The sequence below is a fragment of the Protopterus annectens genome, chromosome 2.part1 (genome assembly GCF_019279795.1).
Source record: "Protopterus annectens isolate FY-2018-M chromosome 2.part1, PAN1.0, whole genome shotgun sequence".
In the NCBI taxonomy this organism is placed as follows: Eukaryota; Metazoa; Chordata; order Ceratodontiformes; family Protopteridae; genus Protopterus; species Protopterus annectens.
In genome coordinates this window covers 92,853,424-92,875,377 of record NC_056729.1, presented here as the reverse complement: position 1 = coordinate 92,875,377, position 21,954 = coordinate 92,853,424, and the positions used below count along the sequence as shown (strand labels likewise).

Sequence of the window (21,954 nt, the reverse complement as noted above, 5' to 3'; positions counted from 1 at the left end):
CTTTCCCATTTTTACACGGGGTTGGGGCATCAATTATTAATCAATATGAGTAGATCACCTAGAGCCAATGTTTACACTGCTTGGTGGCCGTCGCTTGTGGGTATAGTATGTACAAGATTGAAAAGGTTACCTGAAAATGAATTTAAAATCGGCAGGAAAGTAGGGATGCAGTACAAAAAACAAATATTTATCGAGATTCATGAACGCCTATGAAAATAACAGTCTGCATTCCAGTTTAAGTTGAAACACGAGTTTTCCTATTGCAGCTGTTATAATCCTCGAAAATTTTGTTGGAGGGAAATCGGCGTGTTGTCTTGAAGAAGTCACGAAGCAGCTTGGAAACACTGTCACACATGTAAATATTACATCCACAGAAGACCTGTGCTGAAGAAGCAGAGTACCTTACTCATCTCCAAATGGATCTTTTTTGTTTGTTTACTGTTCACCACCCTGCAGAAGTAGTCCTAATTGAGGTGCAGCTTGCATAGCTACAGCTTGGACTGCACCATTTTGGTTTTTAGCGCTGGGGAAGATGTAATGCGATATCCCTGCGAAGAGGGTTGGCTCGTGTACTGTGAACTCTGTAGGAGCACTGATTTGTTCCTACGCATCTCTACCACCCCACGCAGGTTTCATTTTTGGCTATTCTTTTTCTCAGTGCTTCGCAGTCGGGGTGCCGGTGTTTCTGCTTTACTGAATACTCCAGTACTGCTGTGCAATTGGAGTTTGTGGAGCTGCAGGTCCTTGACGTGCCCGAGCATGTCCACGTTAGCGGCTGTGTGGTACCTGCCTAAAGGAATATTACAGTGTCAGAGACAGCAAAGCAGTCGGGCAGACGGGGCTTCTTGGCGCTTACACTGAAGAAATCGCGATGGGGTTCTACGGCACTTTAAAAATGATTTTTTATAAAGTACGTAACCTGTTTTTTTTTTTGCTGGCTTTCACACTAAATTCTTTGGATTGCGATATGCTTGTGATGGTCACGTTAATAAGGCTGCATTTATGTAGAAGGCATACGAGGTTGCTAGTTGTGTGGCATTATATCCTCTCCACTGCAGTTTTGGAAAAATAATATATGTACTAATTAGTGGAAGACTTGGACGGTACGCCTCCAGATCTGCGTTGGAGATGGTGTGATACATTGATTTGTCTCCCAATAAAAAAATGTCCTCATGTTTTATTAAAGCTGTGCTATGATGCTGCTTAGATCTTGTAAAGTGTGTCAACACTTCAGCATGGAATTGTTTTATGATTGATATCTTTGAAATATAAGTATTTGATGGCATAATGTGCCCTGCACTTCAGTGCTTGAAAGGGTTCTTCTGGTTAAAGGTGACTTCTGCAACCACTGGAAGTGATGTTGAACAAGCTTGCTTGCATAATGTTATGAAATGCATGTTCTTTTACCTCGGCAGGGTAGTATGCAGTTGCAGGAAAGGTACCTAGATCAGAGTAGAGTTGAAGTGCACTTGAACTGACTGAAGGTTAAATACGTTTGCTAAAACACTGTTGTGTAATATCTCTGCCTCAAATATATGCAAGTATGTGTGTATGTGTGTGTGTGTGTGTGTGTATATATATATATATATATATATATATATATATATATATATATATATATATATATGAAATATATGGGGGGGTGTAATGGAGTGAGGGACTTCTGGAAATATGGAGGCAAAAATTGTTAATAGTCTTTTTAGCATTGCGTTAAATTTAAATTGAAAGTGTAGAAGTGTTGCCAGCTATGATTTTAAAAGATAAGTTTTTAAGTTGTGAAATGGGAAAGGGGACAGAGTGCGACTGTTATTTGTATAGTCACAACACTAATTTGTGTTCATTTTATGGTCAAGTATCACTAGTCAGTATTGTGCTCTTAGTGTTAACTGGGTTAATAATTGCTTGAAGGCACTGGAGTTCTTTCATTTTCTCTCATGGCGAGTTGGTATACATTTTAATGCAGGAACTACTAAAGCCTTACTTAGGTAGCTAGTGCCACTTTCTGCCCTACTGATTAGCTGTAATAGGAGGACTAACTTGACCACAGCTTGTTTGCCTTGGTTACAGCTTCCACGGTTCTTTAACTGTACATTGACTTAAGGAAAATGAAGTTTTATCTAAGAACCAAGTGAAATGGTCAGTTTATTTTAGTCACATCACCAGGCAATTCTTTCCATTCAGTTTCTCAATCAGTTGATCAACAAAATAGTTGCAAAAAGTTTAACTAGTGGAGCAAAATAACTTGTGTTTTTACCTGCAATTTCTTGACGTCTTTGTGGGACTTAAGGGCTGCAGAACTAGACATAAGAAGGGTTTCTATGCTCTTCAAAATAAAATTGGAAGGGGATCATCAATTCAAGCTGCAGAATTGCTCCATACAGAAAACCGTAGTATAAAACTTAGTCTGAAGTGGTTAATAAGGTGGGCTGCTGAGTATCTTTTCAGATTCTTTGTTAGGATCACACTTTCCTTACTGGGGAAATAAAAATACATTTTAAGTTGATTGAAAGCATTCACTTTGGTAAAGAAGTTTGGCAAGCCCCTGTGTTCACAGTTTTTGGCTTTAAACCTTTCTTTAGCATGCACCAAAGTTGTAGTCATCGCAGATATGTTGTCTGTGTAATTCTTTTCTGGCTTTTATTAACAGTTCTCAAGTACCGCATTCTCAGACTGGGCAGGGGGTGAAGTCTTTTAGAAATGTAAGTGGTACTGGCACATTTTTTTCTGCACAAAACCTGCAACATGATGAAGCATGTAATCACATTGCTTTTTTTGTGTGTGTGGGGGGGGGGGGTCACAGTTGGGTTATCTCTTCTTGGACAACAATGAGAGAAACTGTGGTTAACCTTTGGATATTTTTTTTTCTTTTTATGAACTTTGTGGTTGCTGAAGTCTTTTGCAGTGAGGTAATTGCTTAGAGAATGGAGACAGGCTAGAAGAGACCACCACTGATAAAGTGAAACTATTCTAGGGAAAAAGAATACTTGGAATGCGAGAACACTGATTGTAGGTGTGGCTTGCATTCCTTTTTCCTACTGCTGCATTCAGAGTTGTGATTGATATGCATACTTGAACACCTGCCTCAAGTCATTGCACCAGTTATTACTATGTATATCTGATTATTCATCATTTGCAAATACAAAAAACAAAAACAAAACATGGTGTACATACTTTGTTATAGTCAGCTACATGAGAAACAGACAAGATGGTAAAAATTAAAAAAAAAAAAAAAAAAGACATGGTTATTGGGAATTTTTCACTTTGTATTGGAGAGAACAATCACTGGTGAAACCTGGAGTAAAGGACATATTAGGATAAAGGAAAAGGCCTGCAGTATGATGGTAGTGGGGTGGACTGTGGGTTTGATGGATAGATACTTAGTAGGCCAGGAAGGTGTCAGGTATGCAGTCACCAAAGTAAAGGCCTGTGTTTGAAAGATTTTTTTGGGTAGGCAATAGTGATTTTGAGAAGGCTTCAGAGAAACTCCTGCAGGCAATCTGCAGATTTGAATGAGGGGAGATGCAAGACATTGTCCTGATAATCTCCACAGGGGTGAAGAAGTAAGACTTAAGTGACAGCACTGCAATATTCTTGGGAGGTGGAGGGAACATCTTGAGGAATTCCTGTATCTAATAGACATGCCTTTAAAGAGGAGGCAGTGCCAGAATCAGCCTAGCAGGGTTTATCCATTTTTTAAGAGGTTACTGTAGTGATAAAGCATTTACAAATGTGGTAGTGGTAGGTATTGAGATCCAGTCAGAAATCCTAAAGGTGCCATATGCTGTCAGGATGTCAGACTGAGCTGGTTGTTCCCATTTTCACAAATGGGACATGATGATTTGTGTTATAGGGACCATGATTCTTGTTCTACTTAATGAAACATTATGCCTGCATGAGGAAGAAGGTAAACTTTTTCCAGCTATCAGGCATCTAACCATTCATTGTGGCTGTAGAGACAGCTCTCTTGTCTTTGTGTAGATGTAGTGAAGGTACTTACTGAGATCATGGAATTTGACTGTTTATGTCTTCTAATGTTTTGTGGACATGGAAAGATCACATGACCACATGCTGCGACATGTCTTGTAGGAGGCACTGTTGTAACACAGGGGCTGCTACTGTATGCCATTCAGCCCTTGTATTTTGGAAGCAGAATGTTGTTTGTATTCTTGGGTTCAGTTATGCATCTGTAATGAGGGTGGAACTATGCTAGGGAAATGCCTGTTCTTTATTTTTGTGAATGTGGTATTGTGGTACATCCAGGAGATGGAGTGCTCAGTTGAGAATGTGGGGGCTGCATATTTTTTGTTTGCAGATGATGATGATGGCCTTGGTTGACTATGTTTTTTGCTATGTACTGGAGTGGTGTGCTACTGGGTGTGGGGCAACTGAGAATGAGGGATCAGTGCCTTTGAACTGGAAGTTGTGGTCATCTCTTAGGGAGTTAATTGCCTTCTGAGAGTGGGGGTCAGTTACTTTGGGTGAAGGAGTTTTAATATATTAAATCTTTTTTGTTGCAAATCCGGATGAAGAGGATTGGGAGCATGACTGGTGGATGGGTGGGTGCAGTGGTTTACATTGCCACTGACATTGTACTGGGCTGTGGTGGAGAGGTGAAAACTGGGACAAGGCTGTCAATTTGCTAATCAATATGTGTCCCCCATCCTTACCTGTGGTTAAGAACAAGAGGTGATAAGATTGCCAGTGCAGGTATTGGAGGTGGTGGTCTTTAATCAAGTGGCCATGCTGTCACACTGTGGTGCGATGGGGAATTTGGATGTTCCGGGAGACTTCTGAGTAAAGCCTCTGATTCTCCAGTTTGGGTGGATTAGAAACTTGTCGGGGTTGTCTCATGAGCATCTTCTGTGGGATGTTTGTCAAGAGTGATTCCTTGGGAGTGGACCCCAATGTGAACTTGCATCAAGCTGAATGGGACTGTTTCAGCTTGCATGCGTGCACATGTTGATCCCAGAGTTTCATAGGCAAGTACTAGGCTACCTGCCCACAAGGGCTATTTAAGCCTAGCCAATTTCCCTTTCAAAGGCGAGAATAAAACCCTGTACCATGTGTGTGAGGTAAACACATTAACCATTATACAAGCCCCCTGTGTGGACTTGGGACTTTTGTTGAGGTTGGAGAGTTGTTTTGTCATGCACAGCTTGCTACCACTATGATCCTTACAAGGCTAAGTGGTTCGGAAAATTGGTGGTTGTAAATAGAATATGATTTTGGTAATACTGTCTTGTAGCTGTCCTGCACCTCTTATGGCCATTAGAGAGAGAACCCCAAAGGTAGAGCATACGACAGGAAGAAAGTTTTTTTTTTTTTTTTTTTTTTTCCAAGAAGAGTGTAGCATGTAATTGAACCGTATAATGCAAAGTGGTAGAGCACTAAAGAGCAGGAAATGGAGATGTGATTCTGATACATTTCAAGTTACTGGTGGTGCTTTGCATCCTCCTGTTAGTTGTCTGCTTCTCTGTAATGACTGGATTTTTCTCACTTTCTTCATTGAGGTTATAGATGGACTAGATCTAGAGAACACATGCTTCTGTTTCCTATGCTACCAGTGTGTGTGACTAGTGCTGTATATAAAGGCTTAGGGTCAGAAGTTCTGTCCAAAAATGAAACTAACATTTTGCATAGTTAATTGTGCTGTGATATGGTTTTGTGATGTGTATTTATATAGTTTTTACTTTACAAAAAATTTGTAGTGTATCTATTGTGACAGTTCTTTTAGTCAGAATGAGTGGTCCTCACTGTATATTTAAGAGGTGCCAAATAACTCTCCATTTAATTGATTAGGATTCCCCTACATTATCCCGTAGTTGCTGCATGTTCATAATGGAGTAAAATGATTTTGCTCAGGTTTCATTGAGTACGTTCATAGCTGCTTGTTTTTTTGGAGGAGGTGGAAGTCTGTTATATTAATATGGATGACTTTGTTTGCAAGCAGATGAAATAAAGTTTCATTCACATAGTGTGCTAGTTTTGCAAGTTTTGTTTGGTACTTAAGAGTGGTAATGGTTAAGTTTCTTTACAATGTACACCAAACAGTAGTTATATTTTTTATTTACATGTAGTGTTTAAATTGAAATTAGATTTTTGTTCTATTATAGTTCCTTCTGTTCCCTCACCGGACATGACTGCAAGTTAGTGCCTTTTAAATTTTGAACATCGCCACATCTAAAAGGTGGATTATGAAAATAACTTGGTTTTGTGAACTGTGTAGAACAAATAGTTTTAAGACTTGTCCACATATGGCAGACGTCAGTGGGAAATCCAGAATAAATTTGTATCCCCACCCCTATTATAACAACTGGTCTTAGAAACGCTGTTCCACAGTCTTTGATTTGTCTCACACTTTCTACTTGGCTACAGCAGTTAGAGACTGTGCTGGTAATGGCAGTGTGGCAAGAATACAATTGTAGACTGTCTAGAGATAAAGCACTGAAGGCATATGCACACATTCTGTAGTACGATTTGGGTGTACTTTGTATTAGCGTACTTTCAGCACTGCTTTCAGGTTTCTAAGCATACAAAATGGGAAGTCTGAGGGTCATGTTCATTTTATTTTGGTGACAGCTTTCTTTGCTGGACCATTCAGTTTTGCATATCTTTGCAGCTGTTAAAATGAAAATATGCATTTAATATGCTTGTGAAAATTATTAAAATGTGTAGAAAGTAAAATTGAAAATGTTTTATATCTTTTTAGTGCGATATGACATGGTATGGTTGAAACCTCCTTTAGCAGTTCCAGAATATGCTGTAGCTGCATATTATTTTGTTTTGGTTGTAGAGTAGAAGCCGACATTGTTAAATTGCCCAGCGTCTTTACAGTCTTGCTTGATTTGTGCCCCCCACCTCCATGCCATACAGGTTTGAAGCGCAGTACTACCTTTGCTGTAGCAACACTGCATTGGAAATATACAGCAGAGGTCTGCCACCTCCTTCCCCCGAGGGAAAATGCATTATTTGTACTTTGTCCTGACTTCAGTTCATTTAAAAGGAGCTGCTGCTGTTTGAGTGCATTTTTAACATCACTGTAATGATTAATTTTCATCTGGAATGTTTCTGATTAACGTTGGCTTAGATTCAGATTTTAGAAGTGTAACTTTTGATTTAAGGCTAAATCTGAATTCTGAGAACTGTTTATTTCTGCTGTTTACCTCTTGGCTAGTATATTTTGTAGTAAAACAGAAGTCCTAATTCCCTTTGTTTGTTACCCTGCTGAAGTAAATGACCTTTTAGGAAGGGCTGGTATTTGTAGGTTGAAAGACTGCATTTAGATCAATGTGTTACTTGGCATTTTTCCCCTACACATAGTAAAAAAGTAATCTATATCCAGAATATTAATTTCTGTCTGACAGACCTTAACATTTGAGAAATTCTGAAAACTGTCAGCATTTCAGGACACCACTGAAGTATGCCACCATCAGCAGCTGATTTTAGAGAGCTTGTTCTTAATGTACTTGCAGCCCTAATGGTAGTAATTTCCCTGCCTTACTCTTCTAAGTTGCATTTTGTAAAAGGAGTATTAACGCAGAAGTTACAGTTATTTCCAAATGGAGTCTTCCAGCAGTTAATAAAAGGGTTCTTTTCATAAATTCCTCAATTACGCAGTGTATGGGGGGTGCATTTTAAAGGGATGTAATGCTCCGTGAATTAATGTCTGAATAACTATGCTTAATTTAAGTTTGTCAGCTTTGGAACATTTGTAAGCTAAGGATAATGGTATAGAGGTGCCATAGTTGTGTGTTTAATATAATTATTGCTAATCTGTGTTAATTCGGTGAGCTGGACCATTTTTTAACATCTACATGACTTCCGAAGGAATCCTAATTTTGAGATCTGTGTGTGTATACATGTATATAAGTTTATGTATGTGTATAAAATACATGTGTGTGTGTGTGTGTGTGTGTGTACACACACACATATATATATATATATATATATATATATGTACACACACACACACACACACACACACTTTATATACTATGTGTGTATTAATATATATACACACACATTCATACTGTCTTGCCCAGGAACTAACAGTTTTCCTACGTAAGTAACGTAGATCTTTTGATTGGACATATTTGTATAGTACATTACTGGTTGAGCTCATTTTTTCTTGCCCTAGACTATTGCATGAGTAATATTTCTTTAGCTCTCAACAGAATCTGAGATAAATACAGAAATGAGTAGGGAAAACCAGGGACTCTTAAAATGTTAGTACTATTAACTTGAGGAAAAAGGTGAATAACACTTGTTAAATAATTAGGTGGTGAATAACACTTAAGTAATTAACAATAATTAGTTATAGACTTCTTTTACTTCAGGAGTTCTCTTTCTGGCAGTGTCTTAAGTTATAGTTCTAATGTTTTAAAAGTGCCCTGATTTCCCCAGATTTATTTCTGTATTAGATGGGATTAAGATGGACAAAACTGTAGTTTGTGTCAAAATCAGTGATGTCTTTGAAAATCAGGTATGCTGCTTTCTTTCAGGACCACCCAAATTCTTCATCATGCACATTACCTAAAGTGGAGTGTGGCATTCTGGTTGAAGGGGATGCCGTGTAACTGCTAGGCTGTACATTTTTAACTTGATACTTGTATGACCATTAAAAGAGATCAGTATTTTCAGCCATTTTGTTTTGTTTTTCTAGCAGTTTGTGTTCATGTGAGGAGGATTATTAAATGTGACCCGCATGTTCGTAGATTTAGTTAGGCTGAATATTGTTAACTGCTTAGTTTAAGCATCTCCCTTGGTCTGTTCTTTTTGTCTGTCATTAGCTTTGTCAGAAAGGCCGACTCCGTTTGGTAACTGTTTTGTGTGCATGTGCATTGAGCAACTGTCTTGTTATATATTCAGGAGTGGGGATAGTTAAAGAATAGCGGGAGCATCTAGAGAAAAGTGGAATTAAATTCAGCATAAAATAGATTAACCTTCATCACAGGGAGCATATTTAACAGCAGACAATACTGTATTATGAGCCATTTTAAGTATTAATGCTTTCCACATTGTTGTCCTGCACTTTTTAAAGGAATGTATTAAGGTAGTGTTTGTTATAGTGTGGGTAAATGCAGTAAGTGTGCATGTGATGTTAGGCCTTCTGTGACTTTATCAGAAACTGGATTAAAAGTGCCTTGATTCAACAACTAGGGATCACTTTGGTAGTGGTTTATTTTATTACAGATCTTCCAAATTAGTGTTTGTGGTACACAGAGAAAGGGACTTTGTTGTGCTAGTAAGGTCCATTGGTAACACAATCACTTGTGTCACACAGTCTAAGGACTTCTTAATATGCAGGTAATCATTGTGCTCTGAAACCTGTGGTACATGTGCATATTAAGACAGCACTTGGATGTGCCATGACATGTGATGGTCTAAGGCATTGTTTTAAGACTGGATTGCTTAGCGTTTTATATAATGGCACCTAGACTACAGTTCACTTTCATTGTTGTTTATTTTATTTATTTAACATTTGTTTATTGGGAAAATCCGACTTGGAACGAAGCCAATTTTCAGCAGCGGCCCAGGGAGAAACCCTCCAGACGTGTCTTTGTAATACCATACATTGCTTGATTCATTGCTTGATTCAGACTATCTGAAACCGCTCAACATAGGTCAGCATACATTAATTATTACTAGTTTATTCTAGTCATATAAAGTGTAAGCATCTTGCTGAAACATTGCTGGCAACTGGTTATGTGCTTGTTTTGGGGGTGGGTTAATATTGCGTAGATGTTTGCAAGCCCTGCACTTATGGATGTAGAACAAGAATAGGTAGCCACTGGTGTCACTCTACATCACCTCCTGGCAGTGTTTTTTTAGTGTGTGTGTGTGTGTGTGTGTGTGTGTGTGTGTGTGTGTGTGTGTGTGTGTGTGTGTGTGTGTGTGTGAGGGTGACTATGGTATTTATATTGATGTGTATGGCTTATATCACATGTAAAAGCATAACTGTAATGCCAGAGTACAAAATGAAGTTGTTTTTGTCAGAAGTGCAGCTTTGCTGTAGTACTCCACTGAACTAAATCTGAAGAGGCGTGAGCTGAGAGAGGTAGGATCCTTTTCCAGTTCTTGCCTCTCCAGGTCTTCCTTTAAATGCAGATGCTGTCAGAGACAGTAGATAAAGGGGGATGGAGCTGTTAAACAGAGAAAGAGGTGATACTGGTCTTCATTTGGTGAAATTTTGTATCTTCAAGCAGCCTGACCTTCATACCGTACAACTCCTTTTTATATGCTTGTGGTTATGCACCCAACACTCCTTATGTTGTCATGACTTTATTGCAGGGATTATTTAACTAATATATTGTGCTGCATGTGAAAGGGCATTGTATAGGAACAAAGTGACGCTAGGGTTATTTATTTAGCTTGCAGTGGAGATGTCAGTGCGTCACTTGTTCATGTTTTCGTAAGTGAATGCACAGCATGTTATTGAGGGGGCATAGTGTGAGATATGATGGTAGATGTAAAAATACAGTCCATGCCCATGTGGCATACACTGTATGGATATACTGTTAGTTGGCAGCTAGAAAGTGACTAAAACTGTTGTGGGATAGCAGGTGAAGCCTTAAAGGCTATTTAAGAAATCTGTCACTGCTGCTTGATCACTGATTTGTGCATCTTGAGACATAATGCAGTTTATTTATATTGTCAATTTTTGCAAATAGGAAGTTTGTATTATTTTTCTAAAATGTCTCATAAGTAAATGAGAATAAATATTTTCCATATTGTGAAAGCTCACTCCTGACTCAACAAATGTGCTGCTGATATTACTTTCAGTGTTGTACTTTTTTTTAAGAAATGTTTGTGAACACAAACTATCATAATAAGGAAGCCTTTGTTTTTGTGCTGAACAGCATTCTTCTTTTTCTACTTTAGCACCACCCTCCACAAGATACTACCTTTGCTGGTTGTGCTTTTTAACTTGATTTTTCCAAAAATAGTCAAGAATCCAAGGATATATGTAGATTGCTGGGTGTAACATTCCACAGCTGCCATATGTGAATGAGTTAAACATATTCCAGTGTCCCTTTCCATAAGAAGTGCTTTTCCAAGTCACACAGATTGATTTACATTATACCAGCAGCAATCCATAGCACACCACTGTACACTTTGGGGAGTCATGTGTATACTTTGAAGTTTTCTTTTTAATTGCAGTTAGCACATTGCGTATAAAGGAGTCTGAATACGACTCTAGTCCATTGTCCATGCCAACACTGTTGATTATGTGCATGTGGACATTGAAATATTTAATGAGCATTCCTTGTGTGAAGAACTGTAAAGGCATTCACTATTATAGTAGACAACCAAAGACTTGTTACCTTTGCAGTGAATTGGAGAATGAGTAGCTTATTTGTCCAGAAAGAAGGTTTGAAGCATGTTGAGAGCATCAACGTTGTAGAAGTATGTGTCCTAGGAGATGTCCACTGTTAAATTCAGCTGATGGAAGAGTAACAGGAGGCAGAAGGGGGGATAACGGAGGGCAGATCAGAGGTAGAATATTGTAATTCTAACTGCCCAATAAGTTTGACGAGTGTAAGAAGAGAAAAGGCAAAGAGAACATCTCTGAAGAAAACAAACTTGAACTGTTAAACAAAGGAGTTATTTTTTCAGAAGTATGAAAAAAGAGATGGAAATTTTAACACAAAGCCATAAGAATGCAAAGTGTAAAAAGTTTAAATGAGAGGTATTAATATTTCTTTAAACGTCAATGCTTTTAAGAAGGAAGTTGAAAAAGCTCCTTTTTTAATGGGTAGACAAACATGATCCAGATTTACTTTGTCTTCAGGACATTAAGGTTTATAAGAAAACTGATTTAAGGAAAAAAATATAATGGCATGGGAAGGTGTTTGTAAAAGTAGATCAGTTCTTTTTCATGACAGGTTCTGTATGTATTTTAGGTGATATCATTTCCCACTAAATAAGGGAAGGATTACCAAAGGATGGGAATATGTTTGAAAAAGTAAAACCCTTTTGTGTAACAGGTTCTAGATGCATTGTAGGTGATTTCATTATCCATGCAGAGAGAAATAATGAAGAAATAGACTTGATTTTAAGCACTGTATTGAGGAAACAGTATAGTTAAAGGGGAAGCTAGACATGGTCGACTTTGGTAACTAGTCACTCTGACTTGTATAAAATGGCTTGTGATAGTCTGTTTTTGAGATCAATAGGAAATCTTACTAAGAACCAGATGGATAAAATATTGAAGTCCTTAGGAAAGAAATTATTAGAATTGATGTGTAAATGTTACAGGGTCAAAGATGCAAAGTTAATACAAATAGACTGTGGAAGGCTCTAGTAGGCATGAAGTTTTTACTCACCGTCATCAAGGTGGAAGGACTTAGAGTTGCTGAAGCAATTTTCCATTTACCACAGAAAGATGTTTAGACAAGACTAGAAGAAGGCACTTACAAATTTAATTGGGGGAATGCATGCAGAGATGAGAAACCATGATTTATGTAAGAAAATGTATAAAATAAATAAGGAAATAATGCAGATAAGCTGGAAAAAGTGGAACTTTAGGCAAAAAAAGCTAGACAGGAAGAGGCATCTCTATTAACTTGGGAATTGCATTTTAAAAAGATAAATGATGCGGATTGTGTTGTTGAGGCAGATAAAACTGTGAGTATAAAAAATGTGCACAAGATCAGATGTGGAAGGCAGTGGAAAAATATTTAGAAAAGTATTTTACGATTAACAAAGAGAAGTTGGTTATACTAATCAGTAATTTTCAACCTTTTTCATCTCATGGCACAAACTAATTACAAATCTTATGGGACACCCAAAAATATTATATTTTTTGCTGATCTGACAAAAAATGTATAATTTTGATTGATATAAAAATGTTCCTCCTTTTTTACTTGGCATTTAATATTTAGTGAGATATATCTGAGTTTGACATTGTTTTACAGTGTCTTTTGTGCAAGGTCAAATTTTGGACAGACACTTTGGTTGGGAGGGTGGCCTAATGGTTAAGGTGTTTGCTATACAAACACAAGGTGCAGGGTTTGAGTCTCACAAGGGATAATTGGCTAGGCTTAAAATGGCTCATAAGGGCAGTTAGCCTAGTACTAAGCTATTCTATTCTATTCTATGCTCTTAATTATTCCTTCAGTGTTTCCAGCCGTGATCGTTTTTTTGTTCTTAATATTATTCATTGTGGAAAAGCTTGATTCGCACAAATACGATGTGGAGAAAGGAAGAAGTGCTTCTATTGCTTTTTTTGTAATATTGGGAAATTTACTTTTCAGGGATAATCAAAATGAAGTAGTATTTGTTGTTGAATGTTTAAGTTGTAATCCTCTGTCATTTATCTCTGTTGAGTTGTCCTCTTCTGTAATATTTAAATTTGCAGGCACTTGACAAATGCATCTTTTATCCACTCCAAGTATAATATGTCAACTGACATATCTTTCAGTGTTTGTACCATGTAGCTTTAATTTTTTTTAAATTGGATCTATAAGATTTCCATCCAGTTTACACATTTTCATTGGCTCAAACATTTTTACTCCATTTTCTTTTCTAATTATTTCTTCCCAAAGCAGCATTAGTTTTTCTTTAAAAGCGTTAGTTTTGTTGGTGGAAGTAAGAATATTTAACTCTCTCCTTGCATATTTTTATTAAGTGTGTTCAAAGATTGAAACAAATCAGCAAGAAATGCAACCCAACTGAGAGCGTTGAGTTGTCAAAAAAGTTAAAACTTCCTCTTCTAGTTCTATAGAACTAGACCACGAGATTAACCCCCTAACTTTTGTATGGAATAACAACTGCATGATTAACAGCCTGCTTTTTGTATAATTGACAGTTGTGATAGTCATGTCTAGTACTTTTCAGCTCAGGTACCAAGTGAAGAAAACAGTGAGCAAAAATAATTCTAGGATTCTTTTTTTTTTTGAGTTGTAACAAATCCTTACACTTCCTGACATAGAGCAGGCAGCATCTCTACAAATACTGATGCAGGAATCCCAAGACAAGTTATGACAATTAAAGTAATTAACAGCATCAAAAATATCTTGGCCCTTCGTTGTTTCTGTGAGTGGTCGACAAAATCAAAACTGTTCTATAATCTCTTCTTTATAAATAAATCTACTGAATGCTAGAAGTTGAGCTTTGCCCGTAAAATCAGTTGATTCATCCAGCTGAATAGCAAACATATCTACTACTTTAATATGAGATATCACCTGCAACTCAACATCTTGGTGCAAATCCTGAATACTTCGAGAAATAGTGTTATCAGACATTGGAATTTTTAAAGCCTCCTTTTCATATTGTTTGCCAAATGTCATATTTGCAGTTTTACAGCATGCTGGTAAAATTATGGATTCTGCAATTGTGTGAGTTTTCATTTTTTTAGCCACAATTTCTGCAATTGCATAACTTGTTTCTTGCTCTTTTTCTAATACTGCTTCAAATTTAGTCTGTCTTTATGCTTGAATAGTGTTATCCAGTTTACAAGTCTTTTAAAATATTTTACCAGCTTTTCGCACAAGTGAGAATGTTTAGATTGCAAGTGTGTCTTTAATTTACTTGGAACCATAGCATGGTTTCCTAATTTTTCTCCACAAATTACGCTTGTGGGTTGTGGTGGATTTTCTTCACTGGATATAAAGCCGAATGACAAATAGTCTTCTTCGTAATGGCAAACAATTTTTAATTTAGCTTTGGAAGAATCGGTGCCTATTAAAGTACTAGGTGTGAGGCATTAGCTGCTGATGTGCTGGGCAAAGCAGTACTCGATGTGCATCACTTTCTTCACTGTCTTCTAGTTTACGTTTATTTATTTATTTATTTTATTAGAAATCTATCCATGTTAAATCGAATGCTGTTGAATAAAAATAAAAAAACAAATTTAAAATATTGAATTAAAAATAAACTTACCAGTCAAAACAAAACCATTGAAATGAAATAAATCTCACACAGTTTAAACCGTTTCACCATCCATAAATTTCTATGCATACAGACTGAAAACTTTGGATAAAGAATAAATCTCAGTACTGATAATGCTACTATGTTTACAAAAATCGCGTCACTTCTTAGGACGCACTGTGATGAATAGAAGTGGGCAGAAGGATGTCCCTGGAAATGTAAAGCACAATAGAATCAACTTGCACTAGAGCATATATTGTATGGGTGTAAACTAAGTTGTTATAAAATTCTATTTTCAACAGCCACTGAACAATTCTATAAAAGCATTTTCCAGTATAGTTCATTCGGGTTGAAAACTAAAATGAGTGACATAACTCGTAATGTTTATAGCTGAAAGGTAAGATTCCCACTCACTCCCCTTTACATCAGTCACACACTTCCAAGTAAAACAGCATATGTTTTGTACAAATGGCAGAACTAATCAGACACAGTTGCAGCCACAGTACTCTTGATTTAAATGCACAGTCAAGTAGAACCATTCAGACACATCCACTTCCACATTTACTGCACCCAGAAGGACAACAAGAGCAGCAGCTCTTTTGGCAGGAGGTACATTTACAGTCTTTGCATTTGCAGTTGCCACGGCAGGTACAGCTACCACCTTGAGCACATGGACAGTTCTGGGAATCTATACATGAGTCAAAGTCAGGAACATGGTAAAGTTGGCACAACATTTGGCTGGTATTTTCTGAAGGCTATTATCTCTCAACCTCTTAGTTCAATAATCAGATATAAAGCCAGCTAGAGTAACAGTTGTTGCATTAGTATGCATTTCCTCAAGTATATGAAGTCTGAATCTAAAATGTTTTCCATCCAGTAGTGGTTGCAGTCCTCAAACATTTGCTTAAAAAAAAATATCCGTAGAATACACCAAATGCATCAAGTAAAATCAGACATATTTTCCTAAGTTAGGAACAGTTGAGCGGTATGTTCCAATTATTCTTTATTAACAATTTCTGTTCTAGACTCTATTAGAAACTCTGCCAGAGCTAGTCATGTAAGTTCATAGGTAAGTAGTAGGCCAGCTGCTCTTACGGGTCATTTTAAATCTAACCAGTTACCCTTGTGCTGGAAATGACCCATCCCATTTGGTTAAAGATTGGTCTTACCAATCTTGTGGTCGATAATTGCATATTACCCAATGAGAATAACTGGGGTTGTACAGTAGATAACTTGAGGGGAATCCATGCATGTGACAATGAATTTTTGGAGCGGAGGGCAATCCTGGAGTAACCTTTTTCTTTCCCATCCATAGATCCAAGTTGTGCTCGACTTTGGGCAGGAATGAACTTTGTTTTATATGGAAGGGGTATCTGTTCCATAGCAGTGGTATCCTGCTGATGTTGCAGAAGAGGTTTAGATCCCTAGGCAGAGTTTCTTATGCTGTTTGAATTGCTAATGTGCTATAAATCCATCAGTAATGAGTCTGAGTATGCCTTTTGTGGCATACGCAGGTCCCCTCTTAGCAGTTTGTAGGATACCAAGTATAGTGACAGGGCTTTCTGTGTAGGACATGTTGTTTAGGCCTTGTGTCCTTTTAGTAAGGTATCTCCATGGACGTTCCAGTTGAATATGTTTGCACAGATACAATCCAAAGGGGGTAATGTATTCAACGATTGACTTAATGAGGGATTAGTACAGGGGGGCAATGGCATCCCTATATCTAGACACAGTCCCTTTGTTTATAAGCTTTGAAATATAGAAGGACTTTCTTACAACAGTGGACACCTGTTTGTCAAAATTAGGTCACTGAACACAAGTTTCCAAATCCCAAACAGGGTCAGCTCTTAGGGGCATATTGTCAATGTCATAGTTCCCTGAGGTAATAGTAATGCATTTTTTGGCATTTAGTTTCAGTCCATGATTGTGGCATTATTTATTTGGGGAACCTTCCTGCAGTGGCTAAGTCATTTGGACATTCACTGACTACTCCTGGCTTACAGTCCTCTGCAAACTTAGTCAGCCAGAGCTCTTTGATATTCACTTTTACTTCAGAAAAGTAGATGCCAACCAGGAGGGGTCCCAGCACAGAATCCTGGAGAACTCCATTGGTGACTGGTTTCTTTGTGGAGGTAACTTCTCCTGCTTTTGTTATCTGCATCCTATCTCTGAGCCAGTTTACAATCTAGCAGGTCACATTAGGGTTTATTCCCAGTTTATTTAGATTTTCTCCTTTGCCTAAGTTTGGAATTCTGTCATAAGCTTTGGCCAGGTCAAGGTATGCAGTGTATACCAGTTTGCCTTTATTCATTGCTTTAGTGACCTTTTCAGAAAAATTCCACCAGGTTGAGTAAGCATGACCTGTCCTTGACAAATCCATACTGAGATAGGTCCAATGTATGGAGGTTCCCTATGTGCTGGCTGATTGATTTTCATGATAAGTCTTTTAATGGGTTTGCATGAGGCTGGTCAGACTTATGGGTTTGTGGAAGGTCCTGCCTTATGCAGGGGAATGACTGTAGTTCTCTGTTTGCTTGGTACAAAACCTGTATGGAGGCTGAGATTGAAAAATGTTGGGGTGTGGCTAAATTGTGCTTCATGCTATTTAGTATGCATCCAGGGGTATTGTCAGGACCCAACTATGCAGTATTTTTAGCTTTTTGACAGCACTTTCAGGATTTGGTCTTGTGTGATAGCTGGAGGCAAGACAGTTTTAGGTATATCTTGAGAGACAGATGGAGAGGAGAAAGGGGTAAAGTTAGAGCTAAATTTATCAGCCAGTAGGTTCACTGCATCTTCAGCCTTCATGTAGGCAACATTGTTCACACTTGGCTCCGTGCATTGCTGCATTGTGCTTTTGAAATTATGAACATAACCAAACAATATCTTATGATCGTCTATGGCTTGAGTAGCTATTTTAGCCTCATATTTTAATTTGGTGCATTTTAATAAGCTCCTGAGTTTGTTTTTCAGTGACAAGGGCTCTAACATTCTGGGAATAGATGTTTTAATTTTGGTCAAAATTGTTTTCCTTTTATTTTAAAGCTTGTTAATGTTATGGTTCCACCATTTGGGTTTGCCCTGCACATGTTCCTACAAGGTACAGCTGCATCTATGCAGCTGTTTACATGCTGGTATAATCTGGTGGTGTACATTTCTGCTTATCCAGTGGAGTTAAGTGGTTTTAGTGGGGCTTTGATGCTTGCCACTGTACCACTTGGGAGTAGGTAGTTTGTCTTAAAGAAATTTCTGAAGGTACCTTGGGTGGGAGAGATCTCCATTTTCAATTTTATTTCGAAGGAGACTGCTTTGTGGTCAGACCTAACGAGTGATGAAGATACGGAAGAGATGGTGCAAGATTCTCCCATATTGGTAAGGGCAAGATCCACGATGATGTTCCCTCTAGCAGGTACTGTTGACTGACTGTTAATACAAATGCCCTGGAACAACATCCAGGAATCTCTGTGTTTATCCACTAGTGGTGGTGTAGATTTCCCTGTCGATAGTTGGATTTCTTGGATCACCTAGGAAAAGTGGTATTTGGTTTAATAAGGAGTGATTCTAGTTTCTGTAGGTGGGTGTTGTCTTTCTTTTGTCATTGAGAGAGTTCTGTAGCTAGCAAATATGTGGTACTGGACCATTCTGATGGTTATTTGGCCTTGATTTGAGTCTCTTCTGGATGTAGATTAAGACTCCTCGTCTTTGAAGAAGATAAAATGCTTCTCAGTGCTAGGCATATACCTGTCTTGGGCGCCATCATGTCTCTTCATATAGTCCAGAGGTGTGTGCCTCAAGTCAGTGTCACTTGGCACGAACTATGACAGAATCATACTGGTACTTGTTCAGAGACTTGAGTGCATGCATGATCTGACAAATCCTAGCACCAGACAAGCAACTAACCATCCCTCTTTCCTTGCTGAGCCTGGTAAGAGGCACATCTCTTTGTCTTACAGTGGAGTCACTTGTAACAATAATGTTTGTTTGGGTCGATGCCTGTCTTACGGGCTCAACATCTGTGACTTTGGGACTCCTTGTGCTATGCGACGGAATAGGCTTAAACTACTGAGTGTTCTTTGTGCTCGTGTTGTGTTTTGGAGGTCTTTGAGATTTAGGCAAGTTAATCTTTAGAACTGCGGCATGTAATGGATTATGTGTATTGTGACGGCCTTGGAGATGTGTAATGTGTGGTGTACTGCTGATACTTTTAGTATCGAGTTTACTTTTTGCCTCCAAGGATATTGTATATGTACAACTCGCACACTGGTCTCATGCTGTCTGACGATTATCTATTACTCAAACAACATAACACATTCTTACACTCTCTCAAAATCCCCATCTCAGTCAGGCTTGCTAGAGAAGTTGTGGAGAGGTGCTGGTCCATGATACCGTCAGGAATGACTCTGAGTGCAATTATAACTGCTTGGAATTCAGTTTTAGAATAATGTTCAAGTGTACTTGCTGCTAAATATTTAAATTTTATTACAAAACAATTAGCCTAGAAACCTTCTGCCACCAGTAACTTAATTATAGTTTAAAAAAATACTAATTTCATACTAAAGTCCGTGCATGCAGTGTCAGTGCACTCAATGTTAAGTAATTTTATGAAAGTTTTTTTTAGCCTAGTGAGTAGTTTAAGGGGAGAGTCTTTGCAAATTAGTACATATGTGTTTATTGTCAACAGCCAGTAAACTTGGGGGGGGGGGGGTTATTTCTTTATTTATTCCAGTTTGATTACCGGGAAGTCCACTGGGTCAACATGGCCCATTTTCAGTGGAGGCCCGGGAAGAAAAGCTCTGAGAATGCAAGTTTTTTACATTAGCATAGGTAAGCAGTATTTCTTTGTAACTCTTTGAAACTGAGTGTTAAAGTTGTATAGATATTTACATGTATTGAGAAGTTGCAGGAATTGAGATGTAGTGGAGGTGCTTTATGTGCACGTATTATAGAAGAAAGGAGTACTCTCTATTTACAATATTTATAAGATGTTCATAGTGTTACCCTACTGCAGTCATCACACTTGGGTTATCCTGCCGTCAGGCGGTCCCGCAGTCAGCCTGAGTTCCAAAGTTTTGGTCCGGCGTCGGTTGCTGTCGCTTCTTCCCTGACGTCAGTGCGCCAGGGGTATATAAGAGGCATCAGACGCCATTTTCTCCAGTCTTTCTTGCTGCGCGGTGCCCGAAGCTTAAGCAGTTCGGAAGTGCCGGTCGGCCGACACCTGAGATTTTTGATTCTAATTTAAGTCCGAAGTCTTCGATATAGCTAAGTACCCCATTGGGGAACCTTTTCTTGCCTCAGTCCGATGTCAGAAAAAGTTAACCATTGCATTTCTTATGGGAAGCAAATACCTCATAAGGACTTCCATTCTTATTGTATTCCTTGCCTAGGCCCAGACCACAACGTCACAGGTTGTCGGTTTTGTGCTAGGTTTAATAAACGAACTATCAAATGCCGTTTTGACTTCGCATGACATTACTTTGGTAGGAAATTTAATTATATCATGCCGTCGGAGCAGCCGACAACCGGCATGCATAAAAAACGCAAGGATAAGGACAGGTAGCCTAGGAACAAGTCAGACTCCGAGGCCTCTGCTGGGCCTGTCGCCGGTTCTCTGGTTTTCAGTGAGGCGCCTACGCAGCCCCTGACGACCGCAGAATTGGAACCCCAGACAGCTTCGGATTCTCAAGCGGAGAGTACTAGGGCATCGCAGCCATCTTCATTAGGCCCTTCCGACACCGGAGCAGAAGGAGATCCCGGTGCAGTAGAAACACCTTCGGTTGCAGAAGGTGTCTTCAGACCGACTACACTCACCATTAAATCTTATGCTAAGCTTAAAACTCCATTAAAACCAAAAAAGACTGTACATCAGTCTCCAGTTCAAGGCCCCATGCCTAAGAAACAGATGTTTAAGATGGCTGAAGATTTGATTACCCTAATCAGGGGTTCCCATCCCCCCCCCCCCTCCCCCCCCAGATAAAAGACCAAGACAAGAGGAGGATTATGCTTCCTCTGACCAGGTTTCTATTTCCTCAGATTCTTCTGAGGAACAGGATTACGCCTTTCCCCCTTATGAAGACTCTGATGCTGAAGACTCTATTCCCTCAGCATCTCCCCCTGAAGACTACTCCTTTGGGGAAACTTTACATACCATGAGGGAACATTTCCACTGGGAAGGCCAGGACTACTCTGATTCTAAGAAAAGGCTCCGAGAATTCCTTTTACTACCCCAGCACAGACCACTTGCTATCCCTCCAGTTTTAGACATTGTGGATGATGTTTACTTGGAGTCTAGTCTAAATCCAGACTCTCTCTACCTCCTGCTCCAGCCAAACCAGACAGATACTACAGAGTACCTGACTCACACAAATTCCTTTATAAAAGCCCTGTGGCTGACCCAGAAACAATTTCCCAGGGTCCCAAAGGGGCTAAAGCTTCTATGGCTAAAAATCCTGTGCCCTCTGAAAGGGATTCCAGAGCCCTAGATAGATGGGGAAAGAAGATATACACCTCACCTACTCTGGCTATGAGAGCATTACATTGTCAGTTTCACATGCTGAAATATCAGCAATTCCTAGTGTCTCAATTAAAACAAAAAATGAGCACACATTCTGAACAGTCTGAATTCAAGGAAATGCAGGATCTGTTGTATGCAGCTGAACAGGTGGGCAAACATACTTTACAATGTGGATTTGATTCATTGGAAGCTTCTTGTAGAGCAGCTGTTACTGGGTCTGTCATACGTAGACATACTTGGTTAAAAGAACAAACCCTACCTGATCATGTTAAAGCAAAGTTATTGGATGCACCTTTACAGCAGGATGTATTATTTGGTGTCAAAGCAGAAGAGGTTTCAAAGAAAATGGAGGATAAGGCAAAGTCTATGCAGACGGTCAAGGATTTTTTACAGGTACAACCCCCTCGTTTCAGCAGAAATTGGCCAACAAAAAACTAGTCCTTTCCAGCTTCTGACAGATCACAGAGGGGCAAATACAGATGTCCAATGGGCAGAGGTCAGTCACAAGGCCCTTACAAACCTTGCCAATGGGGCATTGCTACCCAGAAAGGAGGAGAAGACAGGCCCCAAGC

General features: G+C 38.8%; 2 protein-coding genes across 4 annotated transcripts in view; one reads left to right on the top strand and one right to left on the bottom strand.

Annotated features, from left to right (window-relative positions):
* FBXW7 (F-box and WD repeat domain containing 7) overlaps positions 1-21,954 on the top strand; it is a 1,850,919-nt gene that overhangs the window by 1,470,988 nt on the left and 357,977 nt on the right. Inside the window, exon 1 of one of the 3 annotated variants that reach the window (XM_044062043.1) lies at positions 37-910. The exons of the other annotated variants lie outside the window; for them this stretch is intronic. Coding sequence (XP_043917978.1) covers positions 872-910 — 39 coding nt within the window. The 5' untranslated portion in view covers positions 37-871. Of the gene's footprint in view, positions 1-36; positions 911-21,954 lie in introns of those variants that run through there. 3 annotated transcript variants of the gene reach the window in all.
* LOC122794721 (metallothionein-2A-like) overlaps positions 15,406-21,954 on the bottom strand; it is a 62,975-nt gene continuing 56,426 nt past the window's right edge. Inside the window, exon 2 of the mRNA XM_044063370.1 lies at positions 15,406-15,559. Coding sequence (XP_043919305.1) covers positions 15,411-15,559 — 149 coding nt within the window. The 3' untranslated portion in view covers positions 15,406-15,410. The remainder of the gene's footprint in view (positions 15,560-21,954) is intronic.